Source organism: Vigna unguiculata, chromosome 10 (genome assembly GCF_004118075.2).
Source record: "Vigna unguiculata cultivar IT97K-499-35 chromosome 10, ASM411807v1, whole genome shotgun sequence".
In the NCBI taxonomy this organism is placed as follows: domain Eukaryota; kingdom Viridiplantae; phylum Streptophyta; class Magnoliopsida; order Fabales; family Fabaceae; genus Vigna; species Vigna unguiculata.
This window is the reverse complement of record NC_040288.1, coordinates 10869509-10889323: the sequence shown is the minus strand read 5'-3', so window position 1 is coordinate 10889323 and position 19815 is coordinate 10869509. Positions and strand designations below refer to the sequence as shown.

General features: G+C 36.6%; 1 protein-coding gene across 1 annotated transcript; it reads left to right on the top strand.

Annotated features, from left to right (window-relative positions):
- The first annotated feature begins 1528 nt into the window (after window positions 1-1528).
- LOC114165228 lies at window positions 1529-3292 on the top strand. Its single transcript, XM_028049886.1, has one exon. The coding sequence runs from the start codon at window positions 1529-1531 to the stop codon at window positions 3290-3292; it is 1764 nt and encodes a 587-aa protein (XP_027905687.1).
- The last annotated feature ends 16523 nt before the right edge of the window (window positions 3293-19815 follow it).

The window sequence follows — 19815 nt, the reverse complement described above, 5'->3', positions numbered from 1 at the left end:
ATATTTGTCATCTAATCATCCTTCCATTGCAAAATAAAAAAAAAACAAAAATAATAAATAATGTAGTAATTTAAATTTGGGTTAAGTGTATAAATTTCGAACTAAATTACTATAAAATTAAATTAATTTAAATTAAATTAAATTTAAAATAATAAATAGTTCAAACAATTATTCCTACTAAGTATAATTTTAGTTCTTGTAATTACATGTGATATTATAATTTGTTACTCCTCAAAGTTCATTTAAAATTTGTCTGTATACTTTAGCGATGTATGAAAGTTGCAATTACGTGTGCTAGCCATGTGACACCCACGTGTTCTAACATGTTAGTCCAATCAGCATAGTCATTAGACATGATAACTAAAAATTAACGTTGTTTGTTTTGAAAGATGAATTTCCTATATTACTAGAATATAAAAACAAATTTTATACGAACTTTGACATAGAAACGAATTCCAATATTTAATCCTATATTTTTCAGTCAAATCCTTTTTTTATTGCTATTAAATGTATGCATGTGTGATGTGCTATGTTTTTTATGATGCCCATAATAGATTTACATTGTTAATTTGACATGTATGTGATATCCTGAAAATATCAATATGTTGCCTCGATAGTTGACTAGGTTACTAATATAGTTAACTACGCATATCCTGGAACTTGGTGTTGGACTCTGTCATAATATAGATGACTAGCCAACTAATGTAGTCGACTAGGTTCGTGCCTGTAGCAGTTGTTATATAAAAACAGTTTATGCACTTCCCGATAGTCGACTAGCCAACTAATGTAGTCGACTAGGCTCGTGCCTGATAGCAGCCGTTATATAAAAACAGTTTCTGCACTTTCTGTAAAGGGAACTGAAAAACCAGAAGAAAGAAAGAGAAGTGCGAAACAGGTTCTTGGAGCTATCTTGGAAGGTCCTCTTGAAGATTTCTATCAAGACATATTCAATTTTGACTTAGCAAGATGAAGACATTTCAGTCTTGGAAAAGGTGTACTCAATCCATTTTGTAGGCTTTGTTCTTGTGTTTTGATACAATTTGAAACTGTTTGTTTTTGTTGTTTTCTGTCTAAAGCAAGTGTGTGATAGCCTTGCTGTTGTGTGGTTGTGCAAGTGTGTGGATGCCTTGCATTTGTGTTCCTTTATCTTAGAATTTAGATTTATCAAGTGTATTTGTAAATCTTGAAATTCTTGTGATATAGTGAATATATCTAGTTGTGGTTTGCTAGATGAACTGGATGTAGATTCGTAAGAATCGAACCAGTATAAAAATTTTGTGTGCTTTATCTCTTTCTCTCTTTATCTTGTCATAGTATAAATGCTCCATACATTAAGCATCAAACCACACTATTTCAATTGATTCAAAAGCAAAGGTTATTATCAAAACAATTTCAAAAGTGCTAAAACTGGGCAAAATTTGTTAATACCAATTCACCCCCCTCTTGGTTGTGAAATATTGGAGCATTATTTCTAACATGTGGCACCAGAGCTGGTTAGTCGAATTCATAGTCGACTAGATCCTGACAGATGGCCAATATTTCACAGACTTTTTTTGAAGGGGCTTCAATAAACAGACCACCCTTATTTTCTGGAGATAACTATCCCTTCTGGAAAATCAGAATGAAGATCTTTTTAGAATCAGTTGATAAAGGTGTATGGGATGCTATTGTTAATGGTCCATTTATACCTACAAAAATTGAGGAAGGAAAAACTATACCTAAAGATTTCCTATCTTGGATTCCTGATGAAAATAAACGTGCTCATTATGATGTGAGAGCCAAGAATATAATCTCATCTGCACTAACATTGGATGAATTCTACAGGGTATCAATTTGTCAATCCGCAAAAGAAATGTGGGATGTGTTAGAGGTAACTCATGAAGGCACGGATGAAGTCAAGAGAGCTAGAAAGAACACATTAATTCAGGAGTATGAAATGTTTAGGATGAAGGCTGAAGAAACAATCTATGATGTGCAAAAAAGGTTCACTCATATTGTGAATTATCTCATAGCATTGGGAAAGGTCTTTGAAAAGGAAGAACTAAATATCAAAATACTGAAAAGTTTGAATAGAGCATGGCAGCCTAAGGTCACTGCAATTTCTGAATCAAGAGATCTCACCACAATGAGTATGGCAACCCTCTTTGGAAAACTAAGAGAACATGAATTGGAACTTGGACGTTTAAAAGAGGAAGAGGAAGGAGAGAAAAGGCAAAGCATTGCATTAAAAGCTGCTGCAAAAATTGAAGGCAGAAGCAAAGCCAACAAGGATAAAGAAACTGCAGATCAGGAGGATGAAGCTTCTGATTCCGAGACACTGAATCTGATGGTAAAACGTTTTTCAAAATTTTTGAAGTACAAAAATAAATCCAATGCAAAATCTGCAGCTGCAGGAAATAGAAGATTCCCTTCCAAGAGGCAAGAGTCATCATCTAACACTCCAACATGTTTTGAGTGTGGCAAATCTGGTCATATCAAACCTGAGTGTCCAATTCTCAAGATCAAAAAGAAATTGGAGGAAAAGAGTGAGGCCACAAGCAAGTCCAAGAGAGTGAAGAAAGCATATATTGCTTGGGAGGACAATGACTTCAGCACCTCTAGTGATTCAAGTGAAAGCAATGAAGAAGAAACAAATCTGTGTTTGATGGCTGATACAAAATTCTCTGCCAGTAGTGTAAGTGATCTTGAATCTACTGATGAAAGCTATGAAACTAGGTTCTATCAACTACTTGATGTATATAATGAGTTGCATGAAGAGGCTAGAAAGTTGCAATACTCTAATAACAGACATAAAGGTGAAAATAGGTGGCTTGAAAATAGATTAAAACAGCTTGAAACAGAAAATGAAGAGTTGAAAACTGAGCTTGAAAATATTGAAAAGCATAAAAGTGGTAATTGCAAAAAGAGTGTGATTAATTGTGAAAATTGCTCCAAACAATTAGAGAGAATCAAATATCTAATGAGTACATTAACTAGATTCACTCTAGGAAGAAATTATCTAGATGCTATGCTAGATTCCCAAAGAAGTGTACTGAATAAAGAAGGCATAGGATATGAAGAACACGAAAATCAACTAGGTAGTCAACTAGAATCAAGGAAATTCATTAACATGAGTAAACCATCTTCTATTGTATGCTTTTACTGTTGCAAATATGGTCATACATCAAATAAATGTTACTTTAAGAAGCATGGTGTTCCTGAAGGTAAATATAAATGGATAATCAAGAATTCAAATGTTTTGTCTAACATGAAAGGACCCAAACTCAATTGGGTACCTGCATCATCTCTTTAAATTACTATGCAGATAAGTCTTGGAGCCAAGGAATCAATGTGGTATTTGGATAGTGGTTGTTCAAGACATATGACAGGTGATGCAAAGAAATTCAACAAAATATCATACAAAGCAAGTGGTCATGTTACCTATGGTGATAACAATAGAGGTAAAATTCTAGGTGTAGGCAAGGTAACAAGTTCTTCTTCCACTGTCATTGAAAATGTACTGTTAGTTGAAGGGCTGAAACATAACTTGCTTAGTATAAGTCAATTGTGTGATAAAGGGCTGAAGGTTATTTTTGAATCAAATCATTGTTTGATATGTTGTGCATCATCAAATGAAGTAGTATTTGTTGGAAAAATAATTCAAAATATCTACATGGTTGATTTTGAAAATTCTGATTTCAAATCCATTCTTTGCTTATTTGCTAAAAAAGATGATCCATGGGTTTGGCACAAAAGACTTGCACACATTCACATGGCACATCTAAACAAACTAGCTAAAAAGAAATTGGTAAATGGTTTGCCTAACATTAAGTTTGAGCAAGATAGGCTATGTGATGCATGTCAAAAAGGCAAGCAAATCAAAACCTTTTTCAAATCAAAGCAAACTGTTTCTACATCTAATCCATTAGAATTAATATATATGGACTTGTTTGGGCCTTCTAGAACTAGGAGCATTGGGGGAAATTATTATGCTTTAGTTCTAGTAGATGACTACTCAAGGTACACTTGGACATTCTTTATCCCTGCTAAGAATGACACATTCAAAGTCTTTAAAACATTTGCCAATGTTATACAAAATGAGAAAGACTTAAGAATTAAATCCATTAGAAGTGATCATGGAGGTGGATTTCAAAATGCTATTTTTGAAACATATTGTGAAGAAAATGGGATCTCACACAATTTTTCTGCACCTAGAACACCACAGCAAAATGGTGTTGTAGAAAGGAAAAATAGGTCCTTGGAAGAATTGGCAAGAACCATGTTGAATGAAAATAATTTGCCAAAATATTTTTGGGTTGATGCAGTAAGTACTGCATGTTATGTGCTAAATAGAGTATTGATAAGACCCATTTTGAAATTAACACCTTATGAACTTTTTAAAGGAAGAAAACCAACTATCTCTCATTTGAAAATTTTTGGATGCAAATGCTTTGTATTAAACAATGGAAAATCTAACATTAGCAAATTTGATTCAAAGGCTGATTAAGGTATATTCTTGGGTTACTCTCTTACTACCAAAGCATATAGGGTGTACAACAAAAGAACTTTAACTATTGAGGAATCAATACATGTTGCATTTGATGAATGTTTGGAAACCTATACTAACATGCATGAACCTAGAAAAAGCGATGAATTTCTTGAGACAGGGGGAGATTTAGCAGAAAAGCCTCAAAATGTTCAGATTGAAGAGAAAACTGTTGATACAGCCACAGATAGTCAACTACAAATTAAACTCGATGATCTGCCAAAAGTATGGACTACTCCAAAGGACATGTCACTAGACAATGTGATAGGAGACATATCAAAAGGAGTGTCTACAAGGAAGCAACTCAGTCAGTTATGTTTAAATGTGGCATTTGTATCCCAAATAGAGCCAAAGACAGTAGATGATGCACTCAAGGATGAGAATTGGTACTTTGCAATGCAAGAGGAGCTAAACCAATTCCAAAGAAATGAAGTTTGGGATCTAGTTCCTCGACACCAAAATCAACAAGTTATTGGAACCAAATGGATGTTTAGAAACAAACTCAATGATAGTGGCTGCATTGTGAGGAATAAAGCAAGACTTGTAGCCAAAGGATATAGTCAAGAAGAAGGGATTGACTATGATGAAACCTATGCACTGGTGGCAAGATTAGAAGCTATAAGAATTCTTCTAGCCATTGCATCAATGTTGGACTTTAAACTCTTTCAAATGGATGTGAAGAGTGCTTTTTTGAATGGATACATCAAGGAAGAAGTATTTGTAGAACAACCTCCTAGTTTTCAAGATTTTGCATTTCCAAATCATGTCTACAAACTAAAGAAAGCTCTATATGGTTTAAAGCAAGCTCCAATATCATGGTATGAAAGACTTAGTCTATTCTTGATTAAGTGTGAATTCCATAGAGGTAATGTTGACGCTACTTTATTTGTCAAAAAATCCAATAAAGATCTTTTATTTGTACAAATCTATGTAGATGATATCATTTTTGGATCCACTAATCTTTCTTTGTGCAAGGAATTCTCTACAAATATGCAACAAGAGTTTGAGATGTCTGTGATGGGAGAATTAACCTTCTTTCTTGGACTACAAATTAAGCAAGTTAAGAATGGTATATTCATCCACCAAGCCAAGTACTGTGCAGATTTATTAAAGAAATTTTCTATGGACAGCTGCAAGGAATCTTCCACACCTATGACCACTAATTGCTATTTAGATATTGATGAATCAGGTAAGTGTGTTGATCAAACAAAGTATAGAGGTATGATTGGTTCTCTACTTTACTTAACCGCTAGTCGTCCGGATATCATGCATAATGTGTGTGTTTGTGCACGGTTTCAATCATGTCCTAAGGAGTCTCACTTAACTACTGTAAAAAGAGTTTTGAAATACTTGAAAGGCACTAAGAGTCTAGGCTTATGGTATCCTAGAGGGGCTAATATATCATTGGTGAGATATAGTGACTCTGATTTTGGTGGCTGTAAAGTGGATAGAAAGAGTACTAGTGGAACATGTCATCTATTAGGTTGTTCATTAGTGTCATGGCATTCTAAAAAACAAGCATGTGTTGCACTTTCTACCACGGAAGCAGAATATATTGCTGCAGGAAGCTGTTGTGCACAATCCATTTGGATCAAGCATCACCTAGAAGATTATGGCATTCATTTAGACAACATTCCTCTTAGGTGTGATAGTACTAGTGCTATAAATCTCACAAAGAATCCAATCATGCACTCTAGAACCAAACATATAGAAATAAGACATCATTTTATTAGAGATCATGTTGCAAAAGGAGAATGCAAAATTGAATATATTGACACAAATAATCAATTGGCTGACATATTCACTAAACCTTTGGCTAGGGAAAGATTTTATGTACTTCGAAATGAACTTGGGATACTTGATTTAACATGTACTACATAGCTACTACCTCATATTTTGTACTCTGCAGTAAATACAGTTAACTATACTGCACCAGAATTATCACCATTGTACCTGTTATTCTGTCTCTGCATTACATAGTCAACTCTGTTGTTAACTATCCTCTTCATACTGCATTAGAATTTTCACCACTTCATCAGGTCTTTCTGTTTCTGAATTAAGTAGTCAACTCTGTAGTTAACTATTTTTTTATCTACATCAGATTTGTCACCACTGCGCCATTGTTTCTTCTGTTTCTGCATTACGTAGTCAACTCCTTAGTTCACTATATTTTTTCCCTGCATCAGACTTGTCATTTCTGCATAAGGTTTTCTTATTATGCATAACATAGTCAATTTGCTAGTTAACTAGTCACGCATTTTTCATATTTCCTGTGACATATTTTGAAAGTAGTCGACTACATTAGTATCCTAGTTAACTATGTCTGGCACAGAGGTGGTTTGGTAAAATCTTCTTCTCTTTTAAAATCCACAAATCTGTTCAGAACCCTAAAACCCCTTTTTTCTCTCATCCTCTCTCCACCACACATAAACCCTAATCTCTGCACTGCCATCAATGGCTTTGTAATCCTCGCGTCCCAAACGTATAAAGCGCACAGTTGTCAAGATCATGTCTCATTCTGCCGACCTCGATGGCTGGATCAGCGATGATGAGCAGCACGACACCTTTGTCAAGAACTAGAAGGATCACAACATTATCAATCCAAAATATATCGACATAGATTTCTTCCGCAACAATGGGTTTCAGTTTCAAGAGCACTTTGCCTATCAAAGCTTGGATAAATTTGTACAACTTCGAGGTATCTACTATCCTGGTCTTCTTAAGGTTTTCTATGCCAATGCTCGAGAGAATAATGGTACGGTGGTATCACGAGTGAAAGGGGTCAATATAATCTTGGATAATAATGTCTGGACCACTGTTGCTGGCTTTCAACTAGGGGGAGAAAAGTCGCATGTTGGTTCCCCAAATCTGCGAAAAATGGAAATATACAAATCCTTGCTGCGTAATCCGTCTAGTGCAAAGAAATGAACCTTCTACAAAACTGGTGGTATGAAGAGGGATGATCGTGTTATAGCGTTCATTATAGGTTGGATTTTAGCTCTAAGAGCTGGAAATCATGGGCAACTTCTAACAGAGGATATCTTTCTGATGCATGCCATAAACTCCAGGGTCAAAATCAATTGGTCTGCTCTTGTGTGTGATACCATCATCAAGACTACAAAATTACAGATGTATCCCCTACCTTACGCCTTATTCTTGTCAAAAGTATTTGAGTACTATAATCTTGATTTGGCTGATGAAATCTCTATTCCGCTCACTCATTCAAACCTCATTGAACTTAATGCTCTTCATCACATGGGTTTTATTTTCAATGACAATGAGTGGACATTTAAGGATGATCCTTCTCCATCTGCAGCAACTTCACCGCCACCGCTATCCACTGATCATTCCACGCACTCTGATGTTCTACATTCTCTAGCTGCTCTCACTCTTTCTGTTGCCCGTCTGGATGCAAAGGTCACCAAATTGCTGAAGCATTATCAAATTAATGATGAGGAAGATGATCCTGTTACAAAAGACGCTGCAAACTCTGTTTCTGATACCAGTGACGATGAATCTGCTGCTGCAGAAGACAATCCCCACATAGCAAACGCTGTTAATGCTGTTAATGATGCTACGGATGAAGATACCTACTCCACTGCAGATGATATGTCAGACTAGTGTACCATCTCGCTGCTGCTTACTTTTTTGGTCCCTTAGGGTTATCTTCTTATCTCTACATATATCTGCTCAATTAGTCTAGGTTGCCATGTTGCTCTGTGTTAAATTGTTATTTCCTTGTTTTGCTTATGTCCAAAAAGGGGGAGAACTCTGTATTCAGTATTGTTAAAAATTTACTGCTTATATCTGAATCAACATAACATGCTATCTTGATATATCTATATTATGAAAATTTCTAACACAATATATGAAGTAACAAATATGGGTAACAAAAAGCAAGTGAATTAGTGTATCTCTTGAATATAGTGTCTTGTTTTGGCCATCATCAAAAAAAAGGGAGATTATTGCCATTAAATGTATGCATGTGTGATGTGCTATGTTTTTTATGATGCCCATAATAGATTTACATTGTTAATTTGACATGTATGTGATATCCTGAAAATATCAATCTGTTGCCCCGATAGTTGACTAGGTTACTAATATAGTTAACTACCCATATCCTGGAACTTGGTGTTGGACTCTGTCATAATATAGTTGACTAGCCAACTAATGTAGTCGACTAGGTTCGTGCCTGTAGCAGTTGTTATATAAAAACAGTTTATGCACTTCCCGATAGTCGACTAGCCAACTAATGTAGTCGACTAGGTTTGTGCCTGATAGCAGCCGTTATATAAAAACAGTTTCTGCATTTTCTGTGAAGGGAACTAAAAAACTAGAAGAAAGAAAGAGAAGTGCGAAACAGGTTCTTGGAGCTATCTTGGAAGATCCTCTTGAAGATTTCTATCAAGACACATTCAATTTTGACTTGGCAAGATGAAGAAATTTCAGTCTTGGAAAAGGTGTACTCAATCCATTTTGTAGGCTTTGTTCCTGTGTTTTGATACAATTTGAAACTGTTTGTTTCTGTTGTTTTCTGTCTAAAGCAAGTGTGTGATAGCCTTGTTGTTGTGTGGTTGTGCAAGTGTGTGGATGCCTTGCATTTGTATTCCTTTATCTTAGAATTTAGATTTTTCAAGTGTATTTGTAAATCTTGAAATTCTTGTGATGATATAGTGAATATATCTAGCTGTGGTTTGCTAGATGAACTAGATGTAGATTCGTAAGAATCGAACTAGTATAAAAATTATGTGTGCTTTATCTCTTTCTCTCTTTATCTTGTCATAGTATAAATGCTCCATACATTAAGCATCAAACCATACTATTTCAATTGATTCAAAAGTAAAGGTTATTATCAAAACAATTTCAAAAGTGCTAAAACTAGGCAAAATTTGTTAATACCAATTCACCCCCCCCTCTTAGTTGTGAAATATTGGAGCATCATTTCTAACATTTTTCTTTCAATTCAAATAAACCTTTTCTTTTTTCCATTTTTCTATACAAACATTCACATAGAAAGGAATTCCAATGTGTAACTTTATAAAGTAAAACATACTTAATCCTATATTTTTCGGTCAAATCCTTTTATTTTCTCTCAAATCAAATAAATTTTTTCTTTTACTATTTTTTTTCTCCTTCCTTTACTTTCTGGCCCCTTCAATTCAATCCGATTTTTTTACCCACATAGCACTATTTCTCTTTAATCTGACCCACATAACAAATTGTACACAAATATTACACAAATAGCACAATTTGTGTTTGATGTTTGGAATTGGGTCCCTAAGGACCTAAGGGACCCAATTCCAAGCAGCCATTTTGCATTTTTTTTTAATTACCAGTCAGAATTTGGTCCTCAGGTTCCCGAATTCTGAACTGGTTTTTTTTTTTAAATGAATTAGAACTAGAAATTTTGAATTTAAAAAAAATAGATTTAGGTTTTATTTTTTTTGTTTTCGTTTTTGTAAAAAATGGTTGAATTAAAGGTTACAAAAAATTTTAAAAATAAATTTAGTATTGTGTTTTTAGTTATTTTAGGTGTTATTTGAAAAGAAAAATAAATGTTATTTTTTATTTTTTATTTTTAATTTGTTGAGTTAAAAATAGATATAGTATTGTGAAGTAAGTTATTTTAGGTGTAATTTAAAAATATAAAAGTAAATTTAATTTTAACTTTTTTTCGAATTTGTTGAGTAAATTTTTTTCTTAATAGTGATTTTGAAAAAAAATTATATAAAAAAAATTTCCAAATTATAATAGAGGTAACAAAAGTAAAAACAATTAAAGTATGACGTTTGAGGTGGTGTTGTACTATTTTTTTTATGTTTATTGAATATTTAAAATTAAAAAAGTAAGTGGAAGAAGGAATTTATTTTTTATTTATGCTTTTATACTTTGATTTCTTTATAAGAATTTAATTGATAAAGTGTTTATTTTTTAACACAAATAAATAATGTAAAATTTATAAAGTATAATTGAACATAAAATATATTTATTTAATGAAAGACATTACAAGTACCATAATTGACATAATTATAAATAAAATTAACTAAAATAATGTTGATGGAATGAATTTTTAAATAATAAACTAATGTTGATGGTACGGATTTTCATTAATATCGCCGGGCGCTACTTTCATGCCGCCAGGCGCCACAGATTTTCCTAGTCTGCGCAGTTTTCGTAAAACTGCATTAATTCGTTAACCGTTCGATTTAGGTGAAATTTATGAAGGTTATTCACAACATGTTGTTCTTCACTTTGAACGGTGGAGATTTGAATTGGATGCCTGCAGAGGGTGATATACGTCACTCATTATTGGTTGTTTGAATCCCCTAATAGTATGATTACTAATGGATGATTAAGTGTGCTCAAGTGCTGATATGGCCTTGATTGGTGAATGTATATATATATATATATATATATATATATATATATATATATATATATATATATATATATATATATATATATAAACATATAGATGTGTGATTGATGAATATCTTTATGGTAGTGCTTGTTGAAACATGTTGAATATATGAACCTATATATGTTGAATATATGAACCTATATATGAACCTATATATGATGAATATCTGCAGGTCTCGCCGAAGCGGGTCTATCTCGTCTAAGCGAGAGTTGCAGAACCTAGTTTCGAGTTTTGGTTCGCACTGCCTGGTTCAGTGTTGAGCGACACCTAGTCTCGCTCAGGGGAGAATGGCTCGCCTAAGTGAGGTCGTGATAAAACTTGGTGTTTTTGTGTGGAATCTTCGTCCAGGCGAGGAGCTTTGTGTGCTGAGCGACCTAAGGTCTCGCTCAAGCGAGAAGAGCTCGCCTAAGCGAGATGAATTGGTACATCCACTGTTGCATACTCGCTTAGGCGAGATAGTGTAGCCTAAGTGAGACCGACGTACTAGCTTGGGTGAACATGCATAGCTTAAGCGAGAATGGCGAGAAGTCATGTTTATATGTGATGTTTGTATTGTTACTTGTTATTTCCTAAAGTATAGGAATTATGTGCATGTGTTTGTGGTGTTGGCTTGAAGGACTAAGTGAAATAGGGGTCTGGGATGTGCTTGATTGTGGGACGCATGATGGGCATGGAACTGTGTAGTTCCCGTCGGCTGCTAAGTGGCGAGGAGTCCTTAGTATGCTGATTACATGCGTCAGACGCACGATGGGAAGAACTGTTATGTTCCCGTCGGCTGCTATTGGGCGAGGAGTCCATCGTATGGTGATTGCGTGCGTGCCAGGGTCTAAGAGAGGGAGGCTTGGATGTTTTACTACAGACGAGGAGTCTGTAAGGCAGGACTATGAGCATGATAGGCTTATAGGGTTGGACCATGAATGGGTTAGTTTCGCGGGAGCACAGTGAAGTCCCAAGACCTAGTTCATGCATATTACTCATGAAGGACTTTGAGATCAGGGATGGGTAATTTGAAAATAATGAAATATTTTAGTGGTGTTATTTTCATTGGGATGGAGGGCATATTTATTTTATGTTTATATGTCTATCTGTGCATAGCTCACCCTATCTGTGTGTGTGGCGATGATCGAGTAATTTATTATCCAGGAGCAGATGATATTTCAGGTGAGCCAGGAGCTGCATAGAAGCAAAGAGTGGGAACATAGATCATGGGATTGTTTATAAAGCATTTTTTAAATAACCTTATGTAATTTCATTATGGTTTTGAACAATAAATTTGTATAGGAGGATTTGAGTATGTTATTAATACTTTATTTATTTATGTTGGAAATTAAATTTAAAGGATTTGAATTTTCCCGTGTTTTTGGGAAATGCTTTATTTAATAAATGATGTATTTATTTCTGCCTGTTTATTTTATTTTATTTTAAGTAATATCCTACCGGGATGTTACAGTTGGTATGAGTGCAATGGTTTTCAAATGATTTTTGGGCCTTGGGGAATGAACTTGTCGTGTTTCGATTGCGAAACTGTGTAGGAATGAATTTGCAGTCTATCAATCATACTATTGATTGCGGACTGCATAAAGTTGTGAAACTGGAAGTATTAAGAACAGAAAATTTCTTGGTAAAGGGATGAGGGTGCACACTCATGACTATATCAGAGATAGTTTCCTTTCTTAATTCTAAAGGTTTTGGTAAAAGAAATGGAAGTTATAGGTTGAGTTTCTCTCCTATACCTTTTCCTTTTATGTTTGCAGTCATGTGGTATGTGTTTGTTATTTGTGGTGGCAAAGGAATGTAGATTCAAGGTCAAACTTGACCTGCTTGCCTTGCAAGGGTTAGTGTAGGGCCTTTGAGGCAGCCTCTTGACCGAAGATACAAATATGCAGAAGGTTGTGTATCAGTGTACGAGTGAAGTTAAGTTGTGGATTTGTAGGCGAAAAGCACTAGAGGAGTTTAGAAACATCGCGTTAAACTGAGGGCAAGAATAGGTTCTTGGAACGAATACCACAAGTTTTGCGAGAGGAATCAAATTCAAAGGTTACAATAAGGAGAGGTGTTCAGTGCATGCTTGTGCAACAAAGTTGAGAACTCAAATCAGTACTACATCCTAACATGGGTCTGAGGTAGGAGTGGAAAGTAGTGAAACATATGAGGCTAAGGCTAAACCAAAAGGGTAGAGACAAGGAAGTGAGAATCTCAAGCAGAAGGTAAAGTTGAGGCAGGGCTCGAAACATTAGGTCGACCAGGCAATGTTCTAAGAAGGGGGAAAAACCAATCATGTGGTAAGAATATCGTATGTTCAAGGTTTTATGCCGGTCAACCTCCATGAGAGGCAGTTAAATCTTCTCGGCAATAACCACAATTTAAATCAGGAGTATAATGGATATCCTAAGTAAGGTGGCTCACGATAGAGACAGGTTTGACTTGGGGCATGAGATGAACAGTTTCAAGTATCGAAAGAAGAAGTACTTCGTTAAGTTGTTCTTATGGGAATGAGGAAGTTGGTAATGTCATGGCACAAGGGAGGATGAAAGGAAAAGAGAAAAGTCTTATGTAGCTGAAGGAATGTCTCTACTAATTGGTGTTGGATCGGTTAAAGTGAATAATTAAAAGGATACAAGGTATAAAAGTGGTGTTTGGGGGTATGCGTTTTGGTTTTAATCGAGATCATATACTCCTTGGTATCGCCATTATGAGAATTAGGTTCTGGTTGTCGGCAAGAGGGAATTGGTAGTGAGATATTGGTTTACTCTACAGTTGTGGCTAAGTGGAGAATACTTGGGTTTGGTGGTGTCGCAGGATGATCAAAGAATCCATACTCAAGGTTAATTGGAATTGACTCTTTTGTGAGACTGGGATATCAACGCAAGAGTGGATAGGTTATTTTCCAATATCATTCCGGAACAATGTGATACTCAATAAGGTGGTGTTCGATGATCCAAAGAGATAAACCGACGACGGTGTATCAATTGTAGATGGATCAGAAAGGTGAGGATAAAATGACATGTGAACTAGAGTTACTTAGCAAATACAAGAGAAGAATAGACGTAGATGATCTCACGTAGATACTAGAATTTCACTTTGGAGTGGTGAAGTTCTTTATTGCATTAGTACTTGAGGAAGAATTGGTGTTAATAGTTTCTAGTCAGATGGTTTCGCGGGGAATGGGAAGAAAGAGAAGCAGAGGAATAGATATTGAAGGCTTGATGGCAAGGACTCAATGTAAACACTTTAATGATTGCAAGTTTTAGTGGATCGTTAAGAAAAAGCTAGTGAGCTATTGACTAAGATCAGAATTGTTCCAGATGAGGCGTTGGATGGTAGGAGAGGCAGAATGCAGTTGTGTGGATACCAGGAGTAGGAGTTGGTGATTATTGAACCGAGTTGTTGCAGTAGACGACGGAGAGGGTTAGTTTAACCCAAGGCTGGATGTGTGCGCCATAGAATAGACATAAGTTGTAGGTATGTATGAGGAAAAGGTTGTGGGAGTTTTTGGCTGAAGAGCATGTGATTCTCAGGATTACTCCAACTACCGACAACGAAAGAACGATCAAACTCAAGAACCAGACTCGGAAATTCATCAGACCATATCAGATAACACAGGGGATAGGTCCAACACCCTATGAGATCGCTTTACTATCGCACTTGGCAAACTTGCATATGGGATTTACAGTGAAGGAAGTACATTGCAAGTCTTACGCATGTGTTGGAGGAGGATGACATTTAGGTGTGTGAGGATCTAACAGTGGGAGTTGGACTAGTGCAAATCTTGGATTGTCAAGTCAAGCAACTCAGAGAGAAAGAGATAAGGACTGTGAAAGTCCTCTATGACGAGACAACCTAGAAGATGACTTGGGGGATGGAGGATCACATGAGACAATCCTATCCGCACTTGTTTCTTGATAAGTGCAATTTTCGAGGACAAAAATCTTTAAAGTTGGAAGGAATGTAAGACCCGATAAATTTAAATAATTATTTATTAAATGCGGGTAATAGGAGCCTTTAAGGCATTTAATGCGGAGTACTATGACGTGGAAAAGTACTAGCTCAAGTGGTTGATAGTGCTTTAATTATGTGAGAGGACTTGGGTTCAAGTCCTATGTATTCCATTTGTATGTTTTTTAACTTGTGTATTATTTTAATGTATATTTGAATGTGAGACGTGATAATGTAATCCTAAAATTTTAGGAATTATCACGAAACATGATTGATTGAATTGGTCGAGCACTTGACTTGACAATTGAGTGGTTGTGGGTTCAAACCTTGCTAAGAACAAAACTAAATTCCTTTTTGGCTAAGTTTCTCTCTTTGCATTGTAATGAAGAGGCATAGAAACCCTAGCTGCAAAGTTGCAGCCAAGAAAGGTAGAGAATAGCCATAATTGGCTTTGAATACTTTGAATAGCAATTAACCATAGAATTAATATTAATTTTCGTTTTAGGACCACTAAGAGTCATTAAAGAGTAATTAAGAGTTAGTGAAATTGAGGAGAGTGAGGGAAAACGGGACTGTAGTTGAGAGTACTAGCAATAGAGGATTGTAGAGGAGTCATTGGCATTTTGGGAGAGGTAGAGTTGAGTTTTGTGTGAAGAAGAAAAGGGAAACTCTTGGACATCATAAGGACAAGGGCTAGAGGACCAATTGGAGCGCGAATTCCAGGTTAGAGGAGCTACTCTATTTGTCATATTAAATTGTATGATTTATGTGGTATGTTGTATGATTGGGTGACTTTTCTGCATTAAAATTCTACTGGTTTTAAGTTTCTGGAAATTTCCAGAAACCGCCTGGCGGCTTTGATTGTCTGCCAGGCGATGCATGAGCGTGACACCCATTTTTGGGTTGTTTCAGATTAACCGCCGGGCGGCACGGGTGCTTCCACCAGGCGGCACGAACAATAGTGTGATTTATGTGATTTTTTTATGGACTTTATGATATTTTGGGTTGATGCGAAAGTATCCTATGCATGTTGAATGAGATTTGGGAATTTAGGGTTCTTCACGGGTGCGGGAAAAATCTGGGATTTTCCCAGAACTGTATGCACCGCCTGGCGGTAATGAGCTGTCGTCCGGCGATAAATGTGGTGTTCTGTTAACGAAAAATGTTGTTTTTCGTGTTTTCACGGAGCAGGTATCGCCGGGCGCTGCTTTCATGCCGCCAGGCACCACGAATTTTCCTAGTCTGCGCAGTTTTTGTAAACCTGCATTTTCCAATTCATTACCCGTTCGATTTAGGTGAAATTTTGGAAGGTTATTCACAACATGTTGTTCTTCACTTTGAACGGTGGAGATTTGAATTGGATGCCTACAGAGGGAGATATACGTCACTCATGATTGGTTGTTTGAATTTCCTAATAGTATGATTACTAATGGATGATTAAGTGTGCTCAAGTGCTGATATGGCCTTGATTGGTGAATGTATATATATATATATATATATATATATATATATATATATATATATATATATATATATATATAAACATATAGATGTGTGATTGATGAGTATCTTTATGGTAGTGCTTGTTGAAACATGTTGAATATATGAACCTATATATGTTAGCTCGAATGTATGATGTTATAAGTGTGTGAATAAAGCCACTATTGATGATATCACTATGATCGAGTGGTGCATGATCATGACGGGTTTTGGGAAAGTATGGGAACATGATAATCATACTTTAAAAGTAATGGAATTGATTTAAGAGGTAAGTATATATGAATTATAAAAGAGAGGAATGTGTGCTTATACTTGAAAGATGCATAAGTGTGTTGTTTTATTGGTAATGATGGAGTGCTATTGTGGTATTATTTTGGTTTGGTTTGGCATTGGTTTGGGTGAATCGTGTGCGTGACAGAGAGGGAGCTCTGCAAGTCTTGCCCAAGCGGGTCTATCTCGTCTAAGTGAGAGTTGCAGAACCTAGTTTCGGGTTTTGGTTCGCGCTGCCTGGTTCAGTGTTGAGCGACACCTAGTCTCGCTTGGGCGAGAATGGCTCGCCTAATCGAGGTCGTGATAAAACTTGGAGTTTTTGTGTGGAATCTTCGTCCAGGCGAGGAGCTTTGTGTGCTAAGCGACCTAAGGTCTCGCTCAGGCGAGAAGAGCTTGCCTAAGCGAGATGAATTGGTACATCCACTGTTGCATACTCGCTTAGGCGAGATAGTGTAGCCTAAGTGAGACCGACGTACTAGCTTGGGCGAACAGGCATACCTTAAGCGAGAATGGCGAGGAGTCATGTTTATATGTGTTGTTTGTATTGTTACTTGTTATTTCCTAAAGTATAGGAATTATGTGCATGTGTTTGTGGTGTTGGCTTGAAGGACTAAGTGAAATAGGGGTCTCAGATGTGCTTGATGGTGGGACGCATGATGAGCATGGAACTGTGTAGTTCCCGTCGGCTGCTAAGTGGCGAGGAGTCCTTAGTATGCTGATTACATGCGTCGGACGCACGATGGGCAAGGAACTGTTATGTTCCCGTCGGCTACTATTGGGCGGGGAGTCCATAGTATGGTGATTGCGTGTGTGCTAGGGTCCAAGCGAGGGAGGCTTGGATGTTTTACTATAGATGAGGAGTCTGTAGGGCAGGACTATGAGCATGATAGGCTCATAGGGTTGGACCACGAATGGGTTAGTTTCGTGGGAGCACAGTGAAGTCCCAAGACCTAGTTCATGCATATGACTCATGAAGGACTTTGAGATCAGGGATGGGTAATTTGAAAATAATGAAATATTTTAGTGGTGTTATTTTCATTGGGATGGAGGGCATATTTATTTTATGTTTATATGTCTATCTGTGCATAGCTCACCCTATCTGTGTGTGTGACGATGATCAGGTAATTTATTATCCAGGAGCAGATGATGTTTCAGGTGAGCTAGGAGCTGCATAGAAGCGGAGAGTGGGAACATAGATCATGGGATTGTTTATAAAGCATTTTTTAAATAACTTTCTGTAATTTCATTATGGTTTTGAACAATAAATTTGTAATAGGAGGATTTAAGTATATTATTAATACTTTATTTATTTATGTTGGAAATTAAATTTAAAGGATTTGAATTTTCCCGTGTTTTTGGGAAATGCTTTATTTAATAAATGATGTATGTATTTCTACCTGTTTATTTTATTTTATTTTAAGTAATATCCTACCGGGATGTTACAATGTCCCTCCTGAATTTGTTGAGGAAGACATTGATGAGTTTCTTTTTGTAAGGAATGACGAAGATCTTCAGCATGCCATTTAGTGGTACTCAATGATGGTCACTACAACAACAATATCTTTTTATGTGAAATGCAAACAAAGTTGTCGCATATGGTTCAGTTAGAGGGACATATGTCGATGTCAATGCACAATGTATTCTAGGATCATTTAACATTTGTGGAATGACAAATATAAACATGAGTTTGAAATATACCAAGACATGTACTCTATTGTTTGTTGAGGTGGCCCAAGCACCGAAAATCCATTCAACGTTAGCTCACGCCAAATTTTCCATACTTTTATCCATTGTGCATGTCTAGTAACCCAGTTCTCATCTTGTCTCCCCCTCATGTCTATTTTATGTAGATGATCAAGGTTGTTAGGTTGTTCAGGGATCTCTTGTGATAGCAGAATTCACCATGTCCGACTGGTGTCATTCAACAATGGCAAAACAAATTAAAGTTGTGCATGACGTCCATATTGATTGGTCCCAATATGCTTCAACATCAATAAAAAAGTTCAAACTCTCATGAGGAACCCAAATAAACTACAACAATAATTGAAAATGTTAGTCAATTATTTAGCTTATGTTTATCGCTATATAAATGTAAAATGTTACTTGATTCTGTTGCATGTGGTTTATCCTTACCGATATCCATCTAAATCATTGTGGGGGACATTTCTGTAGTCCAGTACTCGACTGTCACTCCATTGGCAAACAAGCAAGAAAGTTGGTCAAACTCTTGAAATGAGTGCAATAAAGGACATCTAAAATCATTCCCATCATTGTAACAACAAAACACATCCACCCATAGTCTTCGCACCTCAATCGGCTGCTCTGCACATCTACCTATAAAACACAACCAAACACGCTGAACTCCAATTATATTTCCTGATTCTTCGAAGATTAGTCAAATAGTTCAAGTACATTTAATGTGCTTTGTACCACACCTAGCCAAACTCGACCCAATAAGTAAACGATACATATATGCCAAGGCAGTCAAGTAGTCAGCCTAGGCCGAGTTGGCCTAAGCCTTACTAGATTAAACCGATAGCATAAACCGTCAAGGAAAGTAGTCGGCCTAGGCCGACTACTCCAATATACTTAGTAAAATTAAAGCCCCCCAGTGTTCAATAGGTCCTAAGGGCCTGGGCTAGGGCCCAGGCCTACTTACAACCCAAACTAAAGCCCAAGCCAGGGCCCAACCCATGGAATAACCAAACATGATTAATACTCTATAAATACACGTGGACCCTAGTAATTAAAGGTACGCATTCATTAATCACTGATTTGACCTTTTGAGAGTTTTGACTCACTTGAGTTTCGGAGTCCCTTCTGCAGGTAACCCCTCCTGGGTCCAAACCGACATGTACCAACCAGGAAGAGGCCAACTGAGGAGATAGCGGACTACATGGGTGAGGTGACACTTGTGCCTAACTTATCTTGTTTGTTCTCTGCAGGAACAATTGGCGACCACCGTGGGGCACGAGACGAGCTCCTTTAGTACCCGTTTTTCTCCGAAGATGGTTTCCACCCGCAGCAGAGCTGGAGTGAACAAGAAGGCAGATGTTGGTCCCTCAGGACCTGCTGGCATCACCCCTGACTTAGCCGCCATCCTGAACGGCCAGGCGAAGATGCAACAAGAGCTGGCAGATCTGAAGAAACATAGTGCTGATGA